Source organism: Salmo salar, chromosome ssa16 (genome assembly GCF_905237065.1).
Source record: "Salmo salar chromosome ssa16, Ssal_v3.1, whole genome shotgun sequence".
Lineage (NCBI taxonomy): Eukaryota > Metazoa > Chordata > Actinopteri > Salmoniformes > Salmonidae > Salmo > Salmo salar.
In genome coordinates, this window is record NC_059457.1 from 84,436,178 (window position 1) to 84,458,270 (window position 22,093).

General features: G+C 48.0%; 1 protein-coding gene across 4 annotated transcripts in view; it reads right to left on the minus strand.

The window, feature by feature from the left end:
• The window catches only part of LOC106574939 (E3 ubiquitin-protein ligase HECW2), a 205,142-nt gene that overhangs the window by 50,220 nt on the left and 132,829 nt on the right, over nucleotides 1-22,093 (minus strand). For 2 of the 4 annotated variants that reach the window (XM_045698273.1, XM_045698272.1), the window contains exons 2-4: nucleotides 16,290-17,894; nucleotides 8,473-8,580; nucleotides 7,380-7,474 (exon numbers count right to left, since the gene is read on the minus strand). In XM_045698273.1, coding sequence (XP_045554229.1) covers nucleotides 7,380-7,474; nucleotides 8,473-8,580; nucleotides 16,290-16,659 — 573 coding nt within the window. In that variant the 5' untranslated portion in view covers nucleotides 16,660-17,894. Of the gene's footprint in view, nucleotides 1-7,379; nucleotides 7,475-8,472; nucleotides 8,581-16,244; nucleotides 17,895-22,093 lie in introns of those variants that run through there. The other 2 variants (XM_045698274.1, XM_045698275.1) reach the window with 2 other exon arrangements.

Consider the following 22,093-nt stretch of genomic DNA (forward strand, 5'->3'; position numbering starts at 1 on the left):
GAGAGAGAGAGAGAGAGAGAGAGAGAACACCATTGTAAATACAACCTATATTTATGTTTATTTATTTTCCCTTTTGTACTATTTGCACATCATTACAACACTGTATATAGACATAATATGACATTATTTTGTTAATTTCTATTATTTTGTTAATTTGTATTGTTATTTCACTTTTGTTTATTATCTATTTAACTTGCTTTGGCAATGTAAACATATGTTTCCCATGCCAATAAAGCCCCTTCAATTGAATTCAGAGAGAGAGAGAGGGGGATGGAGAAAGGGAGAGAGAGGGAGGGAGGGATGTGTGGTGGAGGGAGAGAGGGGGTAGAGAGAGCGAGAGAGAGGGGGTAGAGAGAGCGAGAGAGAGGGGGAGGGATAGATGGGGTGGAGAGAGAGAGGGGGAGGGAGGGAGAGAGAGAAAAAGAGATGGAGGAGGAGATAGATAGCAAGATAGATTGAGACAGGACATGTATACCCTCTTTATCTATTCAAACTAATATAGTCCAACTGCCATATTTAGATTGATATCTAATATAGTCCAACTGCCACATTCAGATTGATATCTAATATAGTCCAACTGCCATATTCAGATTGATATCTAATATAGTCCAACTGCCACATTCAGATTGATATCTAATATAGTCCAACTGCCATATTCAGATTGATATCTAATATAGTCCAACTGACACATTCAGATTGATATCTAATATAGTCCAACTGCCATATTCAGATTGATATCTAACATAGTCCAACTGCCATATTCAGATTGATATCTAATATAGTCCAACTGCCACATTCAGATTGATATCTAATATAGTCCAACTGCCATATTCAGATTGATATCTAACATAGTCCAACTGACACATTCAGATTGATATCTAATATAGTCCAACTGCCATATTCAGATTGATATCTAACATAGTCCAACTGACACATTCAGATTGATATCTAATATAGTCCAACTGACACATTCAGATTGATATCTAATATTGTTCGTGTGGTGCTCGGCGGTCGACGTCACCGGTCTTCTAGCCATCACTGATCCATTTTTCATTATCCATTGGTTTTGTCTTGTTTTCACACACACCTGGTTCCAATCCCATTCATTACCTGTTTCGTATTTAACCCTCTGTTTTCCCTCATGTCCTTGTCCGAGATTGTTTGTATGTTTTTTTGTGTCGTGGATTTTGTAGTGGTGAGCTACGGGTATTGTTGCCCATGTTATTTCATTGTACATTTTTGGATTTGGAGTTCGTTGTTTGTTTATTATTTTATTAAACAACTCCAGTGATACCAAGTTGGTTTCTCCTGCGCCTGACTTCCCTGCCACCTACACACACGACGATGACAGAATCTCGGACCATAGATATGAAGTCAGCAGGAGAGAGGACCCCGGACATAAGGGTGGAGGAGCGCTTCCAGGAGAATGAGGAGAAGCTTCACCATCTATGCACCGCCATGGATCGCGTTGTCCAGAATATGGACCGCTGGGAGAGACAGGGAGTTTTCCCAGCGCCTCCACCAGCCCAACCGGGGTCTATCCGGAGCGCCCCTTCTCAACCTGATCCCGGTGGCATCTGTCTATCCATGCCTCAGGGGTACGACAGAAGTGCTGCCACATGCCAGGGTTTCCTACTCAGATTGGACTTTTTCCTGGCCACGGTCCACCCAGTTCCATCTGACCGTGAGAAGAGTTTCGCCCTCGTCTCGTGCCTCACCGGGACAGCCCTGGAGTGGGCCAGCGCTGTGTGTGGAGGAGGAGATGCGGCGTTGGACCATTATGAGGAGTTCACCCGCCGTTTTCGGGCAGTCTTCGACCATCCACCCGAGGGCAGAGCGGTGGGTGAGCGCCTCTACCATCTGAGGCAGGAGACGAGGAACGTCCAGGATTTTGCCCTGGAGTTCAGGACCCTGGCAGCCGGTGCAGGATGGAATCACAGGACCCTGATTGACCATTACCGCTGCAGTCTGCATGAGGATGTCCGTCGGGAGCTGGCCTGCAGAGACACCACCCTCACCTTCGACCAGCTGCTGGATCTGTCCATCCGGCTGGACAACCTGCTGGCTGCTCGCGGACGTCCAGATCGGGGTCTGGTGGTTCCATCCTCCCGCACCCCCTCTCCTATACCCAGGGAACTGGGAGGGAGGGTGCACAGGGAGACCGGAGGGGGTTCCCGCTCGTGCACCATCTGTGGCCACAGAGGTCACACTGCTGGTCGGTGTCGGGTAGGTTCCTCTGGGAATCGAGGTAACAGGCATGGTGCTCTGGCGCCACCCCAGGTGAGTAGGCACCATTCTCATCCAGAGCCCTCTGTTGCACTTATGTTTGTGTCTGTTACTTTTATTGATTTTTTTCCCGCGTTCCCAGCATAAGGCGCTAGTAGATTCAGGCGTGGCTGGGAATTTCATTGATCAAGCTTTTGCTCATAGTTTAGGGATTCCCATTGTACCCTTGGATGTGCCTTTCCCTGTTCACACCTTAGATAGTCGACCATTAGGGTCAGGGTTAATCAGGGAGGCCACAGCTCCTTTGAGTATGGTGACGCAGGGGGGTCACAAGGAAAAAAATTGTATTTTCCTTATGGACACTCCTGCGTATCCCGTGGTGCTGGGTCTACCTTGGTTAATTTGTCATAACCCCACTTTTTCTTGGCCACAGAGGTTCTCTCACGGGGTGGTCGTGAGAGTGCTCAGGTAGGTGTGTAGGGGTTTCCGTTGGTGCTACTACGGTGGAAAGTCCAGACCAGGTCTCTACCGTGCGCATTCCCCCCGACTATGCCGATTTGGCTCTCGCCTTCTGTAAAAAGAAGGCGACTCAATTACCACCCCATCGACAGGAGGATTGTGCGATAAATCTCCTGGTAGACGCTGCACTTCCCAGGAGTCACGTGTATCCCCTGTCGCAAGTGGAGACGGAGGCTATGGAGACATATGTCTCCGAATCCCTCCGTCAGGGGTACATTCGGCCCTCCATTTCACCCGTCTCCTCGCGTTTATTTTTTGTGAAGAAGGATGGAGGTCTGCGCCCGTGCATTGATTATCGAGGTCTCAATAAAATCACGGTGGGTTATAGTTACCCGCTACCTCTGATCGCCCCGGCGATTGAGTTAATGCACGGGGCGCGCTTCTTCACTAAACTGGAACTCAGGAGTGCATATAACCTGGTGCGTATCCGAAAGGGAGATGTGTAGAAGACAGCATTTAGTACCACCTCAGGGCATTATGAGTACCTCGTCATGCCGTACGGGTTGAAGAATGCTCCATCAGTCTTCCAATCCTTTGTAGACAAGATTGTCAGGGACCTGCACGGCAGGGTGTAGTGGTGTATATCGATGGCATTCTGATATACTCCGCTACACGCGCCGAGCATGTGTCCCTGGTGCGCAAAGTGCTTGGTCGCCTGTTGGAGCATGACCTGTATGTCAAGGCTGTGAAATGCCTGTTCTTTCAACAATCCGTCTCCTTCTTAGGATATCGCCTATCCACATCAGGAGTGGAGATGGAGAGTGACCGCATTGCAGCTGTGCGTAATTGGCCGACTCCCACCACGGTGAAGGAGGTGCAGCGATTTTTAGGGTTTGCCAATTACTACCGGAGGTTTATCCGGGGTTTTGGTCAGGTAGTGGCTCCCATTACCTCACTGCTGAAGGGGGGTCCGGTGCGCTTGCAGTGGTCGGCTGGGGCGGATAGGGCGTTTAGGAAACTGAAGGCTCTGTTTACCTCGGTTCCTGTTTTGGCTCATCCGGATCCGTCTTTGCAATTCATAGTGGAGGTGGACACATCTGAGGCTGGTATAGGAGCTGTGCTCTCTCAGCGTTCGGGTACGGCACCTAAGCTCCGCCCCTGTGCTTTCTTCTCTAAGAGGCTCAGCCCGGCGGAGCGAAACTATGATGTAGGGGACCGGGAGCTGTTGGCTATTGTCAAAGCTTTGAAGGCGTGGAGACATTGGCTTGAGGGGGCTAAACACGCTTTTCTCATCTGGACTGACCACCACAATCTGGAGTACATCCAGGAGGCGAGGAGACTGAATCCTCGCCAGGCAAGGTGGGCCATGTTTTTCACCCGTTTCGTGTTTACCCTCTCTTACCGACCAGGTTCCCAGAACATTAAGGCAGACGCACTGTCCCGGCTGTATGACACAGGAGCGGTCCATGGATCCTACTCCCATCATCCCAGCCTCTTGTTTGGTGGCACCGGTAGTATGGGAGCTGGACACGGACATTGAGCGGGCGTCACGTGCAGAGCCCGTTCCCCCACAGTGTCCAGCTGGGCATCTGTACATTCCATCTGCTGTCCGCGACCGATTGATCTACTGGGCTCACACGTTACCCTCTGGTCATCCTGGGATTGGTCGGACGATGCGCTGTCTTAGTGGGATGTACTGGTGGCCCACCTTAGCTAAGGACGTGAGGGTTTATGTTTCCTCCTGCTCAGTGTGCGCCCAGTGCAAGGCTCCTAGACACCTACCCAGAGGTAAGTTACAACCCTTACCCGTTCCACAACGGCCGTGGTGGCACTTGTCGGTGGATTTTATAACAGATCTTCCACCTTCACAAGGTAACACCAGGATCCTGGTCGTTGTGGATCGCTTTTCTAAGTCCTGTCGTCTCCTCCCTTTGCCCGGTCTCCCTACGGCCCTACAAACTGCGGAGGCTCTGTTTACACACGTCTTTCGGCACTACGGGGTGTCTGAGGATATAGTGTCTGATCGGGGTTCACGTCAAGTGTCTGGAAGGCGTTCATGGAACGTCTGGGGGACTTGGTCAGCCTTACCTCGGGTTTTCACCCTGAGAGTAAGGGGTAGGTGGAGAGAGTGAACCAGGATGTGGGTAGGTTTCTGAGGCCTTATTGCCAGGACCGGCAGGGGGAGTGGGCGGCGTTCGTGCCTTGGGCAGAGATGGCTCAGAACTCACTCCGCCACTCCTCCACTAACCTCTCTCCTTTTCAGTGTGTCTGCGCCAGAAAGTTGGCGCAGACCATCACCGCAGTGAGGCCGGGGGACAGGGTCTGGCTCTCGACTAGAAACCTGCCCCTCCGCCTGCCCTGCCGGAACCTGAGTCCGCGGTTTGTGGGGCCGTTTAAAGTCCTGAGGAGAGTGAACGAGGTATGTTATAGGTTAAAGCTTCCCCCCCAATTACCGCATTAACCCCTCGTTCCATGTGTCTCTCCTCAGGCCGGTGGTGGCTGGCCCGCTCCAGGAGGCTGAGGTGCGGGAGGTTCCTCCGCCCCCTCTGGACATTGAGGGGGCCCCGGCGTCTTCCGTTCGATCCATCCTGGATTCGAGATGTCGGGCGAGGGGCCTTCAGTACCTCGTGGACTGGGAGGGGTATGGTCCGGAGGAGAGATGCTGGGTTCCGGTGGAGGATGTGTTAGATCCTTCCCTGCTGAGAGAGTCTCCATCCGGATCGCCCTGCACCTCGTCCTCCGGGTCGTCCCCAAGGCCGGTGTCGACAGCCGCGCGTCGGGGGGGGTACTGTCACGACTTCTACCGAAGTCGATGCCCCTCCTTGTTTGAGTGGTGCTCGGCGGTCGACGTCACCGGTCTTCTAGCCATCATTTTACATTTACATTTTACATTTTTGTCATTTAGCAGACGCTCTTATCCAGAGCGACTTACAGTAGTGAATGCATACATTTCATTTCATGCATTTTTTTTCCTTCTTTTTTTGTACTGGCCCCCGTGGGAATCGAACCCACAACCCTGGCGTTGCACACACTATGCTGGCGTTGCAAACACCATGCTCTACCAACTGAGCCATACTGATCCATTTTTCATTATCCATTGGTTTTGTCTTGTTTTCACACACACCTGGTTCCAATCCCATTCATTACCTGTTGTGTATTTAACCCTCAGTTTCCCCTCATGTCCTTGTCCGAGATTGTTTGTATGTTTTTTTGTGTCGTGGATTTTGTAGTGGTGAGCTACGGGTATTGTTGCCCATGTTATTTCATTGTACATTTTTGGATTTGGAGTTCGTTGTTTATTATTTTATTAAACAACTCCAGTGATACCAAGTTGGTTTCTCCTGCGCCTGACTTCCCTGCCACCTACACACACGACGATGACAGCCATATTCAGATTGATATCTAATATAGTCCAACTGACACATTCAGATTGATATCTAATATAGTCCAACTGACATATTCAGATTGATATCTAATATAGTCCAACTGACATATTCAGATTGATATCTAATATAGTCCAACTGCCATATTCAGATTAATATCTAATATAGTCCAACTGACATATTCAGATTGATATCTAATATAGTCCAACTGACACATTCAGATTGATATCTAATATAGTCCAACTGACATATTCAGATTGATATCTAATATAGTCCAACTGACATATTCAGATTGATATCTAATATAGTCCAACTGACACATTCAGATTGATATCTAATATAGTCCAACTGCCATATTCAGATTGATATCTAATATAGTCCAACTGACACATTCAGATTGATATCTAATATAGTCCAACTGCCATATTCAGATTAATATCTAATATAGTCCAACTGCCATATTCAGATTGATATCTAATATAGTCCAACTGACATATTCAGATTGATATCTAATATAGTCCAACTGCCATATTCAGATTAATATCTAATATAGTCCAACTGACACATTCAGATTGATATCTAATATAGTCCAACTGACACATTCAGATTGATATCTAATATAGTCCAACTGACACATTCAGATTGATATCTAATATAGTCCAACTGCCACATTCAGATTGATATCTAATATAGTCCAACTGCCACATTCAGATTGATATCTAATATAGTCCAACTGACACATTCAGATTGATATCTAATATAGTCCAACTGCCACATTCAGATTGATATCTAATATAGTCCAACTGCCACATTCAGATTAATATCTAATATAGTCCAACTGCCATATTCAGATTGATATCTAATATAGTCCAACTGCCACATTCAGATTGATATCTAATATAGTCCAACTGACACATTCAGATTGATATCTAATATAGTCCAACTGCCATATTCAGATTAATATCTAATATAGTCCAACTGACACATTCAGATTAATATCTAATATAGTCCAACTGCCATATTCAGATTGATATCTAATATAGTCCAACTGCCATATTCAGATTGATATCTAATATAGTCCAACTGACACATTCAGATTAATATCTAATATAGTCCAACTGCCATATTCAGATTGATATCTAATATAGTCCAACTGACACATTCAGCTGATATCTAAGAAACACACACACACACACACCTCTCTCTAAACAACCAGATAAGCTTGCCTAAGATGCAGCTACACCATCTAGCATACAGTTACTTGATACATAAGCACTCCTTCATAAACATAATCAGACAGACAGTACTCACAGGAAGTCCTGGGTTGTTGACGGTGATGCAGGGGGTTGTTGCTCTCAAGCCACCACTCACTCCATGGTAGTACTTAAAGCAGATCTTAGTCTCAGCTGAGGAAGGAACACACACACAGACGACTTCTATTCTTCTAATCATCCTGAACACACACACAGACGACTTCTATTGTTCTAATCATCCTGAACACACACACAGACGACTTCTATTGTTCTAATCATCCTGAACACACACACAGACGACTTCTATTGTTCTAATCATCCTGAACACACAGACGACTTCTATTGTTCTAATCATCCTGAACACACACACAGAAGACTTCTAATCATCCTGAACACACACCCAGAAGACTTCTATTGTTCTAATCATCCTGAACACACACACAGACGACTTCTATTGTTCTAATCATCCTGAACACACACCCAGAAGACTTCTATTGTTCTAATCATCCTGAACACACACACAGAAGACTTCTATTGTTTAATATGAACACAGACGACTTCTACTGTTCTAATCATCCTGAACACACACACAGACGACTTCTATTGTTCTAATCATCCTGAACACACACCCAGAAGACTTCTATTGTTCTAATCATCCTGAACACACACCCAGAAGACTTCTATTGTTCTAATCATCCTGAACACACACACAGACGACTTCTATTGTTCTAATCATCCTGAACACACACCCAGAAGACTTCTATTGTTCTAATCATCCTGAACACACACACAGACGACTTCTATTGTTCTAATCATCCTGAACACACACACAGACGACTTCTACTGTTCTAATCATCCTGAACACACACACAGACGACTTCTATTGTTCTAATCATCCTGAACACACACACAGACGACTTCTATTGTTCTAATCATCCTGAACACACACACAGACGACTTCTATTGTTCTAATCATCCTGAACACACACACAGACGACTTCTACTGTTCTAATCAGCCTGAACACACACACAGACGACTTCTAATCATCCTGAACACACAAACAGAAGACTTCTAATCATCCTGAACACACACAAACAATCCTTCATAAACATTAACACACACACGCATGACACACACACACTATACTCACGCTCCATGAAGTAAGGTCCAGGCTCCAGCCTCCAGACGATCTGTCCTCTCTGGGTGCCGTTCACCCCGCGGTTCTTAGAGTCCCACACGTTGGCAGGACACGTCTCATCTGGGGAGGGGACACACACAGTCACATCACTGATATAGGCTGTAACAGTGCTGACTTAGGCCATAACACAACTGACAGCCCCATACATTGGCAGGATGTGTAACAGTATCTGATGCTGTAACCTAGTGTAACAGTAGCTGATGCTGTAACCTAGTGTAACAGTAGCTGATGCTGTAACCTAGTGTAACAGTATCTGATGCTGTAACCTAGTGTAACAGTAGCTGATGCTGTAACCTAGTGTAACAGTAGCTGATGCTGTAACCTAGTGTAGCAGTAGCTGATGCTGTAACCTAGTGTAACAGTAGCTGATGCTGTAACCTAGTGTAACAGTAGCTGATGCTGTAACCTAGTGTAACAGTAGCTGATGCTGTAACCTAGTGTAGCAGTAGCTGATGCTGTAACCTAGTGTAACAGTAGCTGATGCTGTAACCTAGTGTAACAGTAGCTGATGCTGTAACCTAGTGTAACAGTAGCTGATGCTGTAACCTAGTGTAACAGTAGCTGATGCTGTAACCTAGTGTAGCAGTAGCTGATGCTGTAACCTAGTGTAACAGTAGCTGATGCTGTAACCTAGTGTGGCAGTAGCTGATGCTGTAACCTAGTGTAACAGTAGCTGATGCTGTAACCTAGTGTAACAGTAGCTGATGCTGTAACCTAGTGTAACAGTATCTGATGCTGTAACCTAGTGTAACAGTAGCTGATGCTGTAACCTAGTGTAACAGTAGCTGATGCTGTAACCTAGTGTAGCAGTAGCTGATGCTGTAACCTAGTGTAACAGTAGCTGATGCTGTAACCTAGTGTAGCAGTAGCTGATGCTGTAACCTAGTGTAACAGTAGCTGATGCTGTAACCTAGTGTAGCAGTAGCTAATGCTGTAACCTAGTGTAACAGTAGCTGATGCTGTAACCTAGTGTAACAGTAGCTGATGCTGTAACCTAGTGTAACAGTAGCTGATGCTGTAACCTAGTGTAACAGTAGCTGATGCTGTAACCTAGTGTAGCAGTAGCTGATGCTGTAACCTAGTGTAACAGTAGCTGATGCTGTAACCTAGTGTAACAGTAGCTGATGCTGTAACCTAGTGTAACAGTAGCTGATGCTGTAACCTAGTGTAACAGTAGCTGATGCTGTAACCTAGTGTAGCAGTAGCTGATGCTGTAACCTAGTGTAACAGTAGCTGATGCTGTAACCTAGTGTAACAGTAGCTGATGCTGAAACCTAGTGTAACAGTAGCTGATGCTGTAACCTAGTGTAACAGTAGCTGATGCTGTAACCTAGTGTAATAGTAGCTGATGCTGTAACCTAGTGTAACAGTAGCTGATGCTGTAACCTAGTGTAACAGTAGCTGATGCTGTAACCTAGTGTAACAGTAGCTGATGCTGTAACCTAGTGTAACAGTAGCTGCTACAGACACTATGGTCCCTTTCCTGTTGTCCTTGAGCTGTGTAGGATGACAAACAGACAGTGTGTGACAGAGATGTGTGTGTGTGTAGTAGTGTATCTGTCACTCAGACAGTGTGTGACAGAGATGCGTGTGTGTGTGTGTGTGTGCGTGTGTGTGTGTGTGTGTGTGTGTGTAGTAGTGTATTTGTCACTCAGACAGTGTGTGACAGAGATGCGTGTGTGTGTGTGTGTGTGTGTGTGTGTGTGTGTGTGTGTGTGTGTGTGTGTGTGTGTGTGTGTGTGTGTGTGTGTGTGTGTGTGTAGTAGTGTATATGTCACTCAGACAGTGTGTAACAGAGATGACCATGATGAATATGTCTCCTGTGTTATCACCCAGTCTCCCCTCAGAGCCACAACTCAACTCACACCATGTCACAATCAATAACGTCTGGACAGGATCCAGGCCAGGGTGACCCACCCACCCACACACCCACACACAGACATGGTTAGGGAGTAACCGATAACATACAATCTAATTTACAAAAAGTGTAACTGTAATGAATTACATTAACCAGCTAAAATATTGTAATCAGATTACAGATACTTTTGAAAAACGACAAAATTACTTCTTGGATTACTTTTAAATTCAGAAAGGAAGCGAAAAAATACATTATGACCCCTTTCTGTTTTCTCAATGACATTCAATTCAGCACCAGGTTTAAGTTTGTTCTACCTGAGAGAGTCTGACTACAAGTCAGAGACCACTATGATGACACACCAACACTATGTTCACACTACCTTACAGAGGCTCTGCATATTTAATGAATAACCCAGGTAATGTCACAATAACTCACTTGTGTCACTTGAAAAATGGCGTTACCTGGAAACCCTGTGGTTTTTCACCAGGCTCAACAACAGAGAGGTGGAAAAAGGAGGAGAGGAAGAGAGGAAGAGAGGAGAGAGAGGGGGATGGAGTGATGGAGGAGGAGAGAGAGGAGGATGGAGTGATGGAAGAGAGGAGAAAGAGGGTGATGAAGTGATGGAGGGGGGAGAGAGAATGGAGTGATGGAGGAGAGGAAGAGAGGAGAGAGAGGAGGATGGAGTGATGGAGGAGGGGAAAGAGGGGGATGGAGTGATGGACGAGAGGAAGAGAGGAGAGAGAGGAGGATGGAGTGATGGAGGAGAGGAAGAGAGGAGAGAGAGGAGGATGGAGTGATGGAGGAGAGGAAGAGAGGAGGAAGTAGTGATGGAGGAGGGGAAAGAGGGGGATGGAGTGATGGAGGAGGAGAGAGAGGATGGAGTGATGGAGGGGGAGAGGGAGGATGGAGTGATGAGGGGGGAGGATGGAGTGATGAGAGAGGAGGATGGGGTGGTGGAGGGGGAGGATGGAGTGATGGGGGAGGAGAGGGAGGATGGAGTGATGGAGGGGGAAAGAGAGGAGGATGGAGTGATGGAAGAGAGAGAGGAAGATGGAGTGATGGAGAGAGGAGGATGGAGTGATGGGGGAGGAGAGGGAGGATGGAGTGATGGAGGGGGAGAGAGAGGAGGATGGAGTGATGGAGGAGAGAGAGGAGGATGGAGTGATGGGAGAGAGAGGAGGATGGAGTGATGGAGGAGAGAGAGGAGGATGGAGTGATGGAGGAGGAGAGGGAGGATGGAGTGATGGAGGGGGAGAGAGAGGAGGATGGAGTGATGGAGGAGATGAGAGAGAGGAGGATGAGTGATGGAGGAGGAGAGGGAGGATGGAGTGATGGAGGGGGAGAGAGAGGAGGATGGAGTGATGGAGGAGATGAGAGAGAGGAGGATGGAGTGATGGAGGAGGAGAGGGAGGAGATGAGAGAGAGGAGGATGGAGTGGAGGAGGAGAGGGAGGATGGAGTGATGGAGGAGAGAGAGAGGAGGATGGAGTGATGGAGGAGGAGAGGGAGGATGGAGTGATGGAGGGGGAGAGAGAGGAGGATGGAGTGATGGAGGAGGAGAGGGAGGATGGAGGAGATGAGAGAGGAGGATGGAGTGATGGAGGAGGAGAGGGAGGATGGAGTGATGGAGGGGGAGAGGAGGATGGAGTGATGGAGGAGATGAGAGAGAGGAGGGTGGAGTGATGGAGGGCGAGAGAGAGGAGGATGGAGTGATGGAGGGGGAGAGAGAGGAGGATGGAGTGATGGAGGAGATGAGAGAGGAGGATGGAGTGATGGAGGAGATGAGAGAGGAGGATGGAGTGATGGAAGAGATGAGAGAGGAGGATGGAGTGATGGAGGGGGAGAGGAGGATGGGGTGATGGAGGAGAGGGAGGATGGAGTGATGGAGGGGGAGAGAGAGGAGGATGGAGTGATGGAGGAGATGAGAGAGAGGATGGAGTGATGGAGGAGGAGAGGGAGGATGGAGTGATGGAGGAGATGAGAGAGGAGGATGGAGTGATGGAGGGGGAGAGAGAGGAGGATGGAGTGATGGAGGAGGAGAGGGAGGATGGAGTGATGGAGGGGGAGAGGAGGATGGAATGATGGAGGATGGAGTGATGGAGGGGGAGAGAGAGGAGGATAGAGTGATGGAGGAGATGAGAGAGGAGGATGGAGTGATGGAGGGGGAGAGAGAGGAGGATGGAGTGATGGAGGAGATGAGAGAGGAGGATGGAGTGATGGAGGGGGAGAGAGAGGAGGATGGAGTGATGGAGGAGGAGAGGGAGGATGGAGTGATGGAGGGGGAGAGGAGGATGGAATGATGGAGGATGGAGTGATGGAGGGGGAGAGAGAGGAGGATAGAGTGATGGAGGAGATGAGAGAGGAGGATGGAGTGATGGAGGGGGAGAGAGAGGAGGATGGAGTGATGGAGGAGGAGAGAAGGATGGAGTGATGGAGGAGAGGAGAGAGCGGGGAGGCAGGGCAGACGGTAGGTACCGGTAATGGAGCTATGTTGGCTCCAGGGCAGGGGTAGATGGCCCAGGGCCAGAATGATGCATCTCTCTGGGGGACACATCTCAGGTCTTTCCCCCGCCCCGGTCAATACCTCCACACACAGAGCCTGGTGTTGAGAGTGGATGGATCGCCTTTCACTGGCCATCACTCTCTCTACTGACTGCTGCTGACACTATAGTGTTCAGGATGTGTGTATGAGTGAGTGTGTGTGTGTGTGTGTGTGTGTGTGTGTGTGTGTGTGTGTGTGTGTGTGTGTGTGTGTGTGTGTGTGTGTGTGTGTGTGTGTGTGTGTGTGTGTGTGTGTGTGTGGCAGTAAGTGCCCTCTGATCGCAGGCTGATGATAATGAGCAGATAATTAAAGAACTGAAGCTGATACCACTATTCACTAGTGTCCAGGATGTACAGAAAACCACTACTCACTACTGTCCAGGATGTACAGAAGTCCACTATTCACTACTGTCCAGGATGTACAGAAAACCACTACTCACTACTGTCCAGGATGTACAGAAGTCCACTACTCACTATTGTCCAGAAGTCCAGGCAGAAAGGCACACAACTGTCTATATAAGGTCCCACAGTTGACCGTGCATGTCAGACCGAAAATCAAACCATAAGGTCGAAGGAATTGTCCGTAGAGCTCCGAGACAGGATTGTGTAGAGGCACAGATCTGGGGAAGGGTACCAAAATATTTCTGCAGCATTGAAAGTCTCCAAGAACACAGTGGCCTCCATCCTTCTTAAATGGAAGATGTTTGGAGCCACCAAGATCTTCCTAGAGCTTGCTGCCCGGCCAAACTGAGCCATCTGGGGAGAAGGGCCTTGGTCAGGGAGGTGACCAAGAACCCAATGGTCACTCTCACAGAGCTCCAGAGGTCCTCTGTGGAGATGGGAGAACCTTCCAGAAGGACAACAATCTCTGCAGCACGCCACCATTCAGGCCTTTATGGTAGAGTGGCCAGACGGGTGCCACTCCTCAGTAAAAGGCACGACAGCCTGCTTGCAGTTTGCCAAAAGGCACCTAAAAGGACTCAGACCATGAGACACAAGATTCTCTGGTCTGATGAAACAAAGATTGAACTTTTTGGCCTGAAAGCCAAGTGTCACATCTGGAACAAACCTGGCAACATCCCTATAGTGAAGCATGGTGGTGGTAGCATCATGCTGTGGGGATGTTTTTCAGCGGCAGGGACTGGGAGACTAGTCAGGATCGAGGGAAAGATGAACGGAGCAAAAGTACAGAGAGATCCTTAATGAAAACCTGCTCCAGAATGCTCAGGACCTCAGACTGGGGCGAAGGTTCACCTTCCAACAGGACAACGACCCTAAGCACACAGCCAAGACAACACAGGAGTGCCTTCAGGACAAGCCTCTGAATGTCCTTGAGTGGCCCAGCCAGAGCCCGGACTTGAACTCGAGCGAACATCTCTGGAGAGACCTGAAAATAGCTGTGCAGCAACGCTCCCCAACCAACCTGACAGAGCTTGAGAGGATCTGCAGAGAAAAATTGGAGAAACTTACCAAATACAGGTGTGCCAAGCTTGTAGAGTTATACCCAAGACTTGAGGCTGTAATCGTTGCCAAATGTGTTTCTACAAAGTGCTGGGTAAAGGGTCTGAATACTTATGTAAATGTGACATCCGTTTTCTATTTTTAATACATTTGCAAACATTTCTTAAAACCTGTTTTTGCTTTGTCATTATGGGGTATTGTGTGTAGAATGATGAGGGGGAAAAAACTATTTAATCAATTTTAGAATAAGGCTGTAACGTAACAAAATGTGGAAAACAAGGCTGGTCATGGCTCACATCAACACCATTATCCCAGAAACTGGGGCCAAGCTTCCTGCCACCCGGGACCTCTATATCAGGCAGTGTTAGAGGAAGGCCCTAAAAATTGTCAAAGACTCCAGCCACCCTAGCCATAGACTGTTCTCTCTGCGCCTAGGTTAGGTCCAAAAGGCTTCTTAACAGCTTCTACCCATAAGCCATAAGACTCCTGAACAGCTAATCAAATGGCTACCCACAATAATTGCATCCCCTCCCCTCCTCTCCTCTCCTGTCCTTCCCTCCTCCTCCCCTCCTCTCCTCTCCTGTCCTTCCCTCCTCTTCCCCTCCTCTCCTCTCCTGTCCTTCCCTCCTCTTCCCCTCCTCCTCCTCTCCTCTCCCCTCCAACCCCCCCTCTTTTGCGCTGCTGCTACTCTCTGTTTATTATCTATGCATAGTGACTTTAACTCTAGCTACATGTACATATTACCTCAACTACCTCAGCTAGCCGGTGCCCCCACACATTGACTCTGTACCGGTACCCCTTGTATTTAGCCTTGCTACTGTTATTTTACTGCTGCTATTTAATTACTTGTTACTTTTATTTTAGATTTTTATATTATTTCACTGTAAGGTCTATACCTGTTGTATTCGACACGTGACAAATATAATTTGATTTGATATGAAAAAGTCAAGGGGTCTGAATACTTTCTGAAAGCACTGTAGCTAATACACACACACACATTATGCACACAAACACAACATTTGCCAGGAGAGGACACACTGACACACACACTGACACACACACTGAGATTATCTCAGCCTGCCTGGCTGAGGTCCAGTGTATTCATCACATGCACTTTCTCACTGCTCATCACATAGTGCCCCCAAAACACACACACACACACACACACACACACACACACACACACACACACACACACACACACACACACACACACACACACACACACAGCACCAGGGATAAGTAATTAAACTTGATCGTCAGGGTGAGAAAAGGAAAGCGACAGCGATATGAGAAAGAGAGGAGGAGGGGAAGAGGAAGGAACGGAAGGAGGTGGGAGGCGAGGGGAGAGGAGGGGAAGAGGAGAGGAGGGGAGGCGAGGGGAGGAGGTGAGGGGAGGAGGGGATGAGGAGAGGAGAGGAGGAGGTGAGGCGAGGGGAGGAGGTGAGGCGAGGGGAGGAGGTGAGGTGAGAAGACAGGAGGGAAGAGGTGGAGGGGAAGAGGAGAGGAGGTGAGGCGAGGGGAGGAGGTGAGGCGAGGGGAGAGGAGGTGAGGCGAGGGGAGAGGAGGTGAGGCGAGGGGAGGAGGTGAGGCGAGGGGAGAGGAGGTGAGGCGAGGGGAGAGGAGGTGAGGCGAGGGGAGGCGGTGAGTTGAGGAGGTGAGGCGAGGGGAGAGGAGGAGGGGAAGAGGAGAGGAGGTGAGGCCCCCTCTCTTCCTCCCTCTCATCCTCCCTCCCTCCTCTCTTCCCCGTCCTTGGTCTCCATTGAGGATCTTGTTCTATGATTGATTTGTGTGTTTTTAAAATGTGAAGGTAGCTAAATGAATGTCCAACTTTCTGGGAATGGGAGAATAAAGGACCCCCCTACCCCTTCTTCCTCTGAAGATGGTCTAGTCCTCCCCCTGTGTCTCACCGATGTGGTAGAGTCCGATCCAGTCCGTGGCGTCCACTTCCTCCTTGATGTCCCAGTTGATGATCAGGTTTTGGCCCCGCCCCATCGTGAACTCGTATGTCGACGCAGTCAGCGATGACCTGCTCTCCGAGGTCACCAGATCCGTGTCGCTATTGGCCCTTTGTAGCCCGCCGCCATGACCCTCTCCATGACCTCCGACCCCTGACCGTTCACCAGCTGACCTTTCCCCGCCGTGACCCCTAGGGCCAATGCCATCACCGCCCTGGGCTGAGAGGGAGCGCAGGTTTTCAGGGCTGAGAGTGTAGCGCATGTGGGGGTTGCGCCTCCTCACCACCAGGAGATGCTCACGAGCAGTGGGAGTGGTCGTCATGGTGACCACAGGGGAGGAGGGAGGAGGGGACTGGGGGTGAGAGGGGTGGGGGTGATGGTGATGATGGGGGGAGTGGTGGTGATGGGAGGGGGAGGAAGGGTGGGGGCGGGGGCGGGGGGGGAGGACAGCCGTGGCGAGGGAGGGGCGAATGGTGGAGGTTGAGCAGGGGAGGGGGGAGAACCGTGGGCCTCGCCCAAAGCTGTAGCCAGAGAGGAGGGCCACAGGCCAGGTGGCCACAGCACAGGGCCAGAGACAGCCCGGTAGAGCCTACTAGAACCTAATAGAACACACTAGAACCTAATAGAACATACTACAACCTAATAGAACATACTAGAACCTAATAGAACATACTATAATCTAATAGAACATACTAGAACCTAACAGAACATACTAGAACCTAATAGAACATACTATAACCTAATAGAATGTACTAGAACCTAACAGAACATACTAGAACCTAACAGAACATATTAGAACCTATTAGAACGTACTAGAACCTAATAGAACATTCTAGAAGCTGACACGCTAGCTACGGTCAGTAGAAGCCTCTAGATTCAATACTACTGTCTGGATCCAACAAGCAGCCAAGCCCAGACACAGGTCAGAGGTTAGCTAACACATCTGCACTTGTAAGGAGGTTTTCCCTTGCCATTCCCTTGCCTGCTCTTTGGAAGTCAAAAATAGGTTTACTAAGGTGACTACTGTAAAGCACTTTGTGAGAAATGTTGTTGTAAAAAGGCTTTTATAAATAAAGTTTGATTGAGTGATTGTGGAATTTGAGGCCTGTGATCCAGTCTTCCTATTGGTTGCGCTGTCTGGTCAGCGCTGGTCCAGCCCAGTTTCACTCACATCAGAACATTTAGCTTCACTTCAACACACAGTGGAGTACAACTGGAGTGGTTCAAGATTTCAATCCAGGGATGGGCTGTACCATGGCTCTTACATACAGGCCCTGAGGCTGCATGTTGGGAGGGGGGAGAGAGAGGGAGGGAGGGGATGAGGGGGGGCGAAGCTCCTCTCTCCCCCTCGTCTGTTTGGGGAGGGGTGGAGGGGAAGGATGTAGGATTGTAGTCTGGTTGGAACTAGGGTGGTCTGGGGTAGGATGTAGAGGTTGGCCAACTCTCCTGACCAATGTCTTGTCTTCTTCCAGGTGGAACAGAAAGGGGTGAGAGGGGGGAGAGAGGGAGACTGCAGGCCTGAGGTGGTGGTGGAGGTGAAGAAGGGAGGTTGGACACCTGTGAGAGGAGAGAGAGAGAGGGAGGGGGAGAAAGAGGGAGGGGACGTCAGAGATATAGCATAACGCCCAGGATCAACCAATGACAGGAGAATGACAGGAACAACAGAAGCATTGTTTATCAGACTTGATCACCATCATTGGAATGGCAGCCCTAACAGAACCAGCTAACCCCAGCTTCCTAATCAACGGCAGTCCTAACACTTGATTTGGAACAGAACAAGCTAACCCCAGCTTCCTAATCAACAGCAGCCCTAACACTTGATTTGGAACAGAACAAGCTAACCCCAGCTTCCTAATCAACAGCAGCCCTAACACTTGATTTGGAACAGAACAAGCTAACCCCAGCTTCTTAAAGCAGCCCTAACACTTGATTTGGAACAGAACAAGCCAACCCCAGCTTCTTAATCAACAGCAGCCCTAACACTTGATTTAGAACAGAACAAGCCAACCCCAGCTTCTTAATCAACGGCCGCTGTTTAACCTGAAAACAGTAGCTACAGTGACCAACGGCGTATACAGAACTGATCTACCACTCTAATAAATATTGGACATGTATTTACTAGGTTGAGGGCTGTTGTTCCAGTTCCCCCAATAGCAACAGCAGACAAACCACAGATTGTTTCTTCACTGTAACAGGCAGCCACTGGGTGATGAGGGAGGGAGAGACCCACTGGAGAAAACCCACCTTGTATGACTCCTCTGTTAACACAGTGTTTCAGATCAACCTCCCTCTCTGTTAACACAGTGTTTCAGATCAACCTCCCTCCCTGTTAACACAGTGTTTCAGATCCACCTCCCTCTCTGTTAACACAGTGTTTCAGATCAACCTCCCTCTCTGTTAACACAGTGTTTCAGATCAACCTCCCTCTCTGTTAACACAGTGTTTCAGATCAACCTCCCTCCCTGTTAACACAGTGTTTTAGATCAACCTCCCTCCCTGTTAATACAGTGTTTTAGATCAACCTCCCTCCCTGTTAACAGTGTTTCAGATCAACCTCCCTCCCTGTTAACACAGTGTTTCAGATCAACCTCCCTCCCTGTTAACACAGTGTTTTAGATCAACCTCCCTCTCTGTTAACACAGTGTTTCAGATCAACCTCCCTCTCTGTTAACACAGTGTTTTAGATCAACCTCCCTCTCTGTTAACACAGTGTTTCAGATCAACCTCCCTCCCTGTTAACACAGTGTTTTAGATCAACCTCCCTCTCTGTTAACACAGTGTTTTAGATCAACCTCCCTCTCTGTTAACACAGTGTTTTAGATCAACCTCCCTCTCTGTTAACACAGTGTTTCAGATCAACCTCCCTCTCTGTTAACAAAGTGTTTCAGATCAACCTCCCTCTCTGTTAACACAGTGTTTCAGATCAACCTCCCTCTCTGTTAACACAGTGTTTCAGATCAACCTCCCTCTCTGTTAACACAGTGTTTCAAATCAACCTCCCTCCCTGTTAACACAGTGTTTCAGATCAACCTCCCTCCCTGTTAACACAGTGTTTCAGATCAACCTCCCTCTCTGTTAACACAGTGTTTCAGATCAACCTCCCTCTCTGTTAACAGTGTTTCAGATCAACCTCCCTCTCTGTTAACACAGTGTTTCAGATCAACCTCCCTCTCTGTTAACACAGTGTTTCAGATCAACCTCCCTCTCTGTTAACACAGTGTTTCAGATCAACCTTCCTCCCTGTTAACACAGTGTTTTAGATCAACCTCCCTCCCTGTTAATACAGTGTTTTAGATCAACCTCCCTCCCTGTTAACAGTGTTTCAGATCAACCTCCCGCCCTGTTAACACAGTGTTTCAGATCAACCTCCCTCCCTGTTAACACAGTGTTTTAGATCAACCTCCCTCTCTGTTAACACAGTGTTTCAGATCAACCTCCCTCCCTGTTAACACAGTGTTTCAGATCAACCTCCCTCTCTGTTAACACAGTGTTTCAGATCAACCTCCCTCCCTGTTAACACAGTGTTTTAGATCAACCTCCCTCCCTGTTAATACAGTGTTTTAGATCAACCTCTCTCCCTGTTAACAGTGTTTCAGATCAACCTCCCTCCCTGTTAATACAGTGTTTCAGATCAACCTCCCTCCCTGTTAACACAGTGTTTCAGATCAACCTCCCTCCCTGTTAACACAGTGTTTCAGATCAACCTCCCTCTCTGTTAACACAGTGTTTCAGATCAACCTCCCTCTCTGTTAACAGTGTTTCAGATCAACCTCCCTCTCTGTTAACACAGTGTTTCAGATCAACCTCCCTCTCTGTTAACACAGTGTTTCAGATCAACCTCCCTCTCTGTTAACACAGTGTTTCAGATCAACCTTCCTCCCTGTTAACACAGTGTTTTAGATCAACCTCCCTCCCTGTTAATACAGTGTTTTAGATCAACCTCCCTCCCTGTTAACAGTGTTTCAGATCAACCTCCCTCTCTGTTAACACAGTGTTTTAGATCAACCTCCCTCCCTGTTAACACAGTGTTTTAGACCAACCTCCCTCCCTGTTAACACAGTGTTTCAGATCAACATCCCTCCCTGTTAACACAGTGTTTTAGATCAACCTCCCTCTCTGTTAACACAGTGTTTCAGATCAACCTCCCTCTCTGTTAACACAGTGTTTCAGATCAACCTCCCTCTCTGTTAACACAGTGTTTCAGATCAACCTCCCTCCCTGTTAACACAGTGTTTTAGATCAACCTCCCTCCCTGTTAATACAGTGTTTTAGATCAACCTCCCTCCCTGTTAACAGTGTTTCAGATCAACCTCCCTCCCTGTTAATACAGTGTTTCAGATCAACCTCCCTCCCTGTTAACACAGTGTTTTAGATCAACCTCCCTCTCTGTTAACACAGTGTTTTAGATCAACCTCCCTCCCTGTTAACACAGTGTTTTAGATCAACCTCCCTCCCTGTTAACACAGTGTTTTAGATCAACCTCCCTCTCTGTTAACACAGTGTTTTAGATCAACCTCCCTCCATTCCCTAGCCTGCCTCCTCTCTCCTCCATCCTGCCTTCTCTCTCCTTCATCCTCTCTCATATCTTCCCTCCTCTCTCCTCCCTCTCACTCCCTCGCCCTACCCTCGTCTCTCCTCCCTCGTCTCTCCTACCTCTTCCCTCGTCTCTCTATCCTGCTCTCTCCTCCTCCCTTTTTCCTAATCAGGTTTTAACATCAGTCAATCTGGCCACGCCTGTGAGGGAGAGAGAAACAACAGAGAGAGAGAGAGAGAGAGAGAGAGAGAGAGAGAGGGAGGTGTGTCCAGTTCACAATAACACTGCAGTTAATAACGTGAGGAGAAAGGCCATGTCCCATCATCCCCATCCTGTGAATCCTTTATTAGTCTCCCTCATTACAAGTGTCCTGGTTGGAGGATTCCGGATTTCCTGCTTATACCCTCCTGATTCTGGGAAACATCCAACTGGGATTTCTTCCCGGAATTTTTCAAACCTAACTCCCTCTTAAACATGTAAACCATAAAGCAGCTAAAACTGAGGTGCATTAGTACTAGCAGGCTACTGAGGAAGATATTGATCTCTCTTCCTGTCTAGACTGTGGTTACATTAGTACTAGCAGGCGACTGAGGAACATATTGATCTCTCTTCCTCTAGACTGTGGTTACATTAGTACTAGCAGGCTACTGAGGAACATACTGATCTCTCTTCCTCTAGACTGTGGTTACATTAGTACTAGCAGGCTACTGAGGAACATATTGATCTCTCTTCCTCTAGACTGTGGTTACATTAGTACTAGCAGGCTACTGAGGAACATATTGATCTCTCTTCCTGTCTAGACTGTGGTTACATTAGTACTAGCAGGCTACTGAGGAACATATTGATCTCTCTTCCTGTCTAGACTGTGGTTACATTAGTACTAGCAGGCTACTGAGGAACATATTGATCTCTCTTCCTCTAGACTGTGGTTACATTAGTACTAGCAGGCTACTGAGGAACATATTGATCTCTCTTCCTCTAGACTGTGGTTACATTAGTACTAGCAGGCTACTGAGGAACATATTGATCTCTCTTCCTGTCTAGACTCTGGTTACATTAGTACTAGCAGGCTACTGAGGAACATATTGATCTCTCTTCCTGTCTAGACTGTGGTTACATTAGTACTAGCAGGCTACTGAGGAACATATTGATCTCTCTTCCTCTAGACTGTGGTTACATTAGTACTAGCAGGCTACTGAGGAACATATTGATCTCTCTTCCT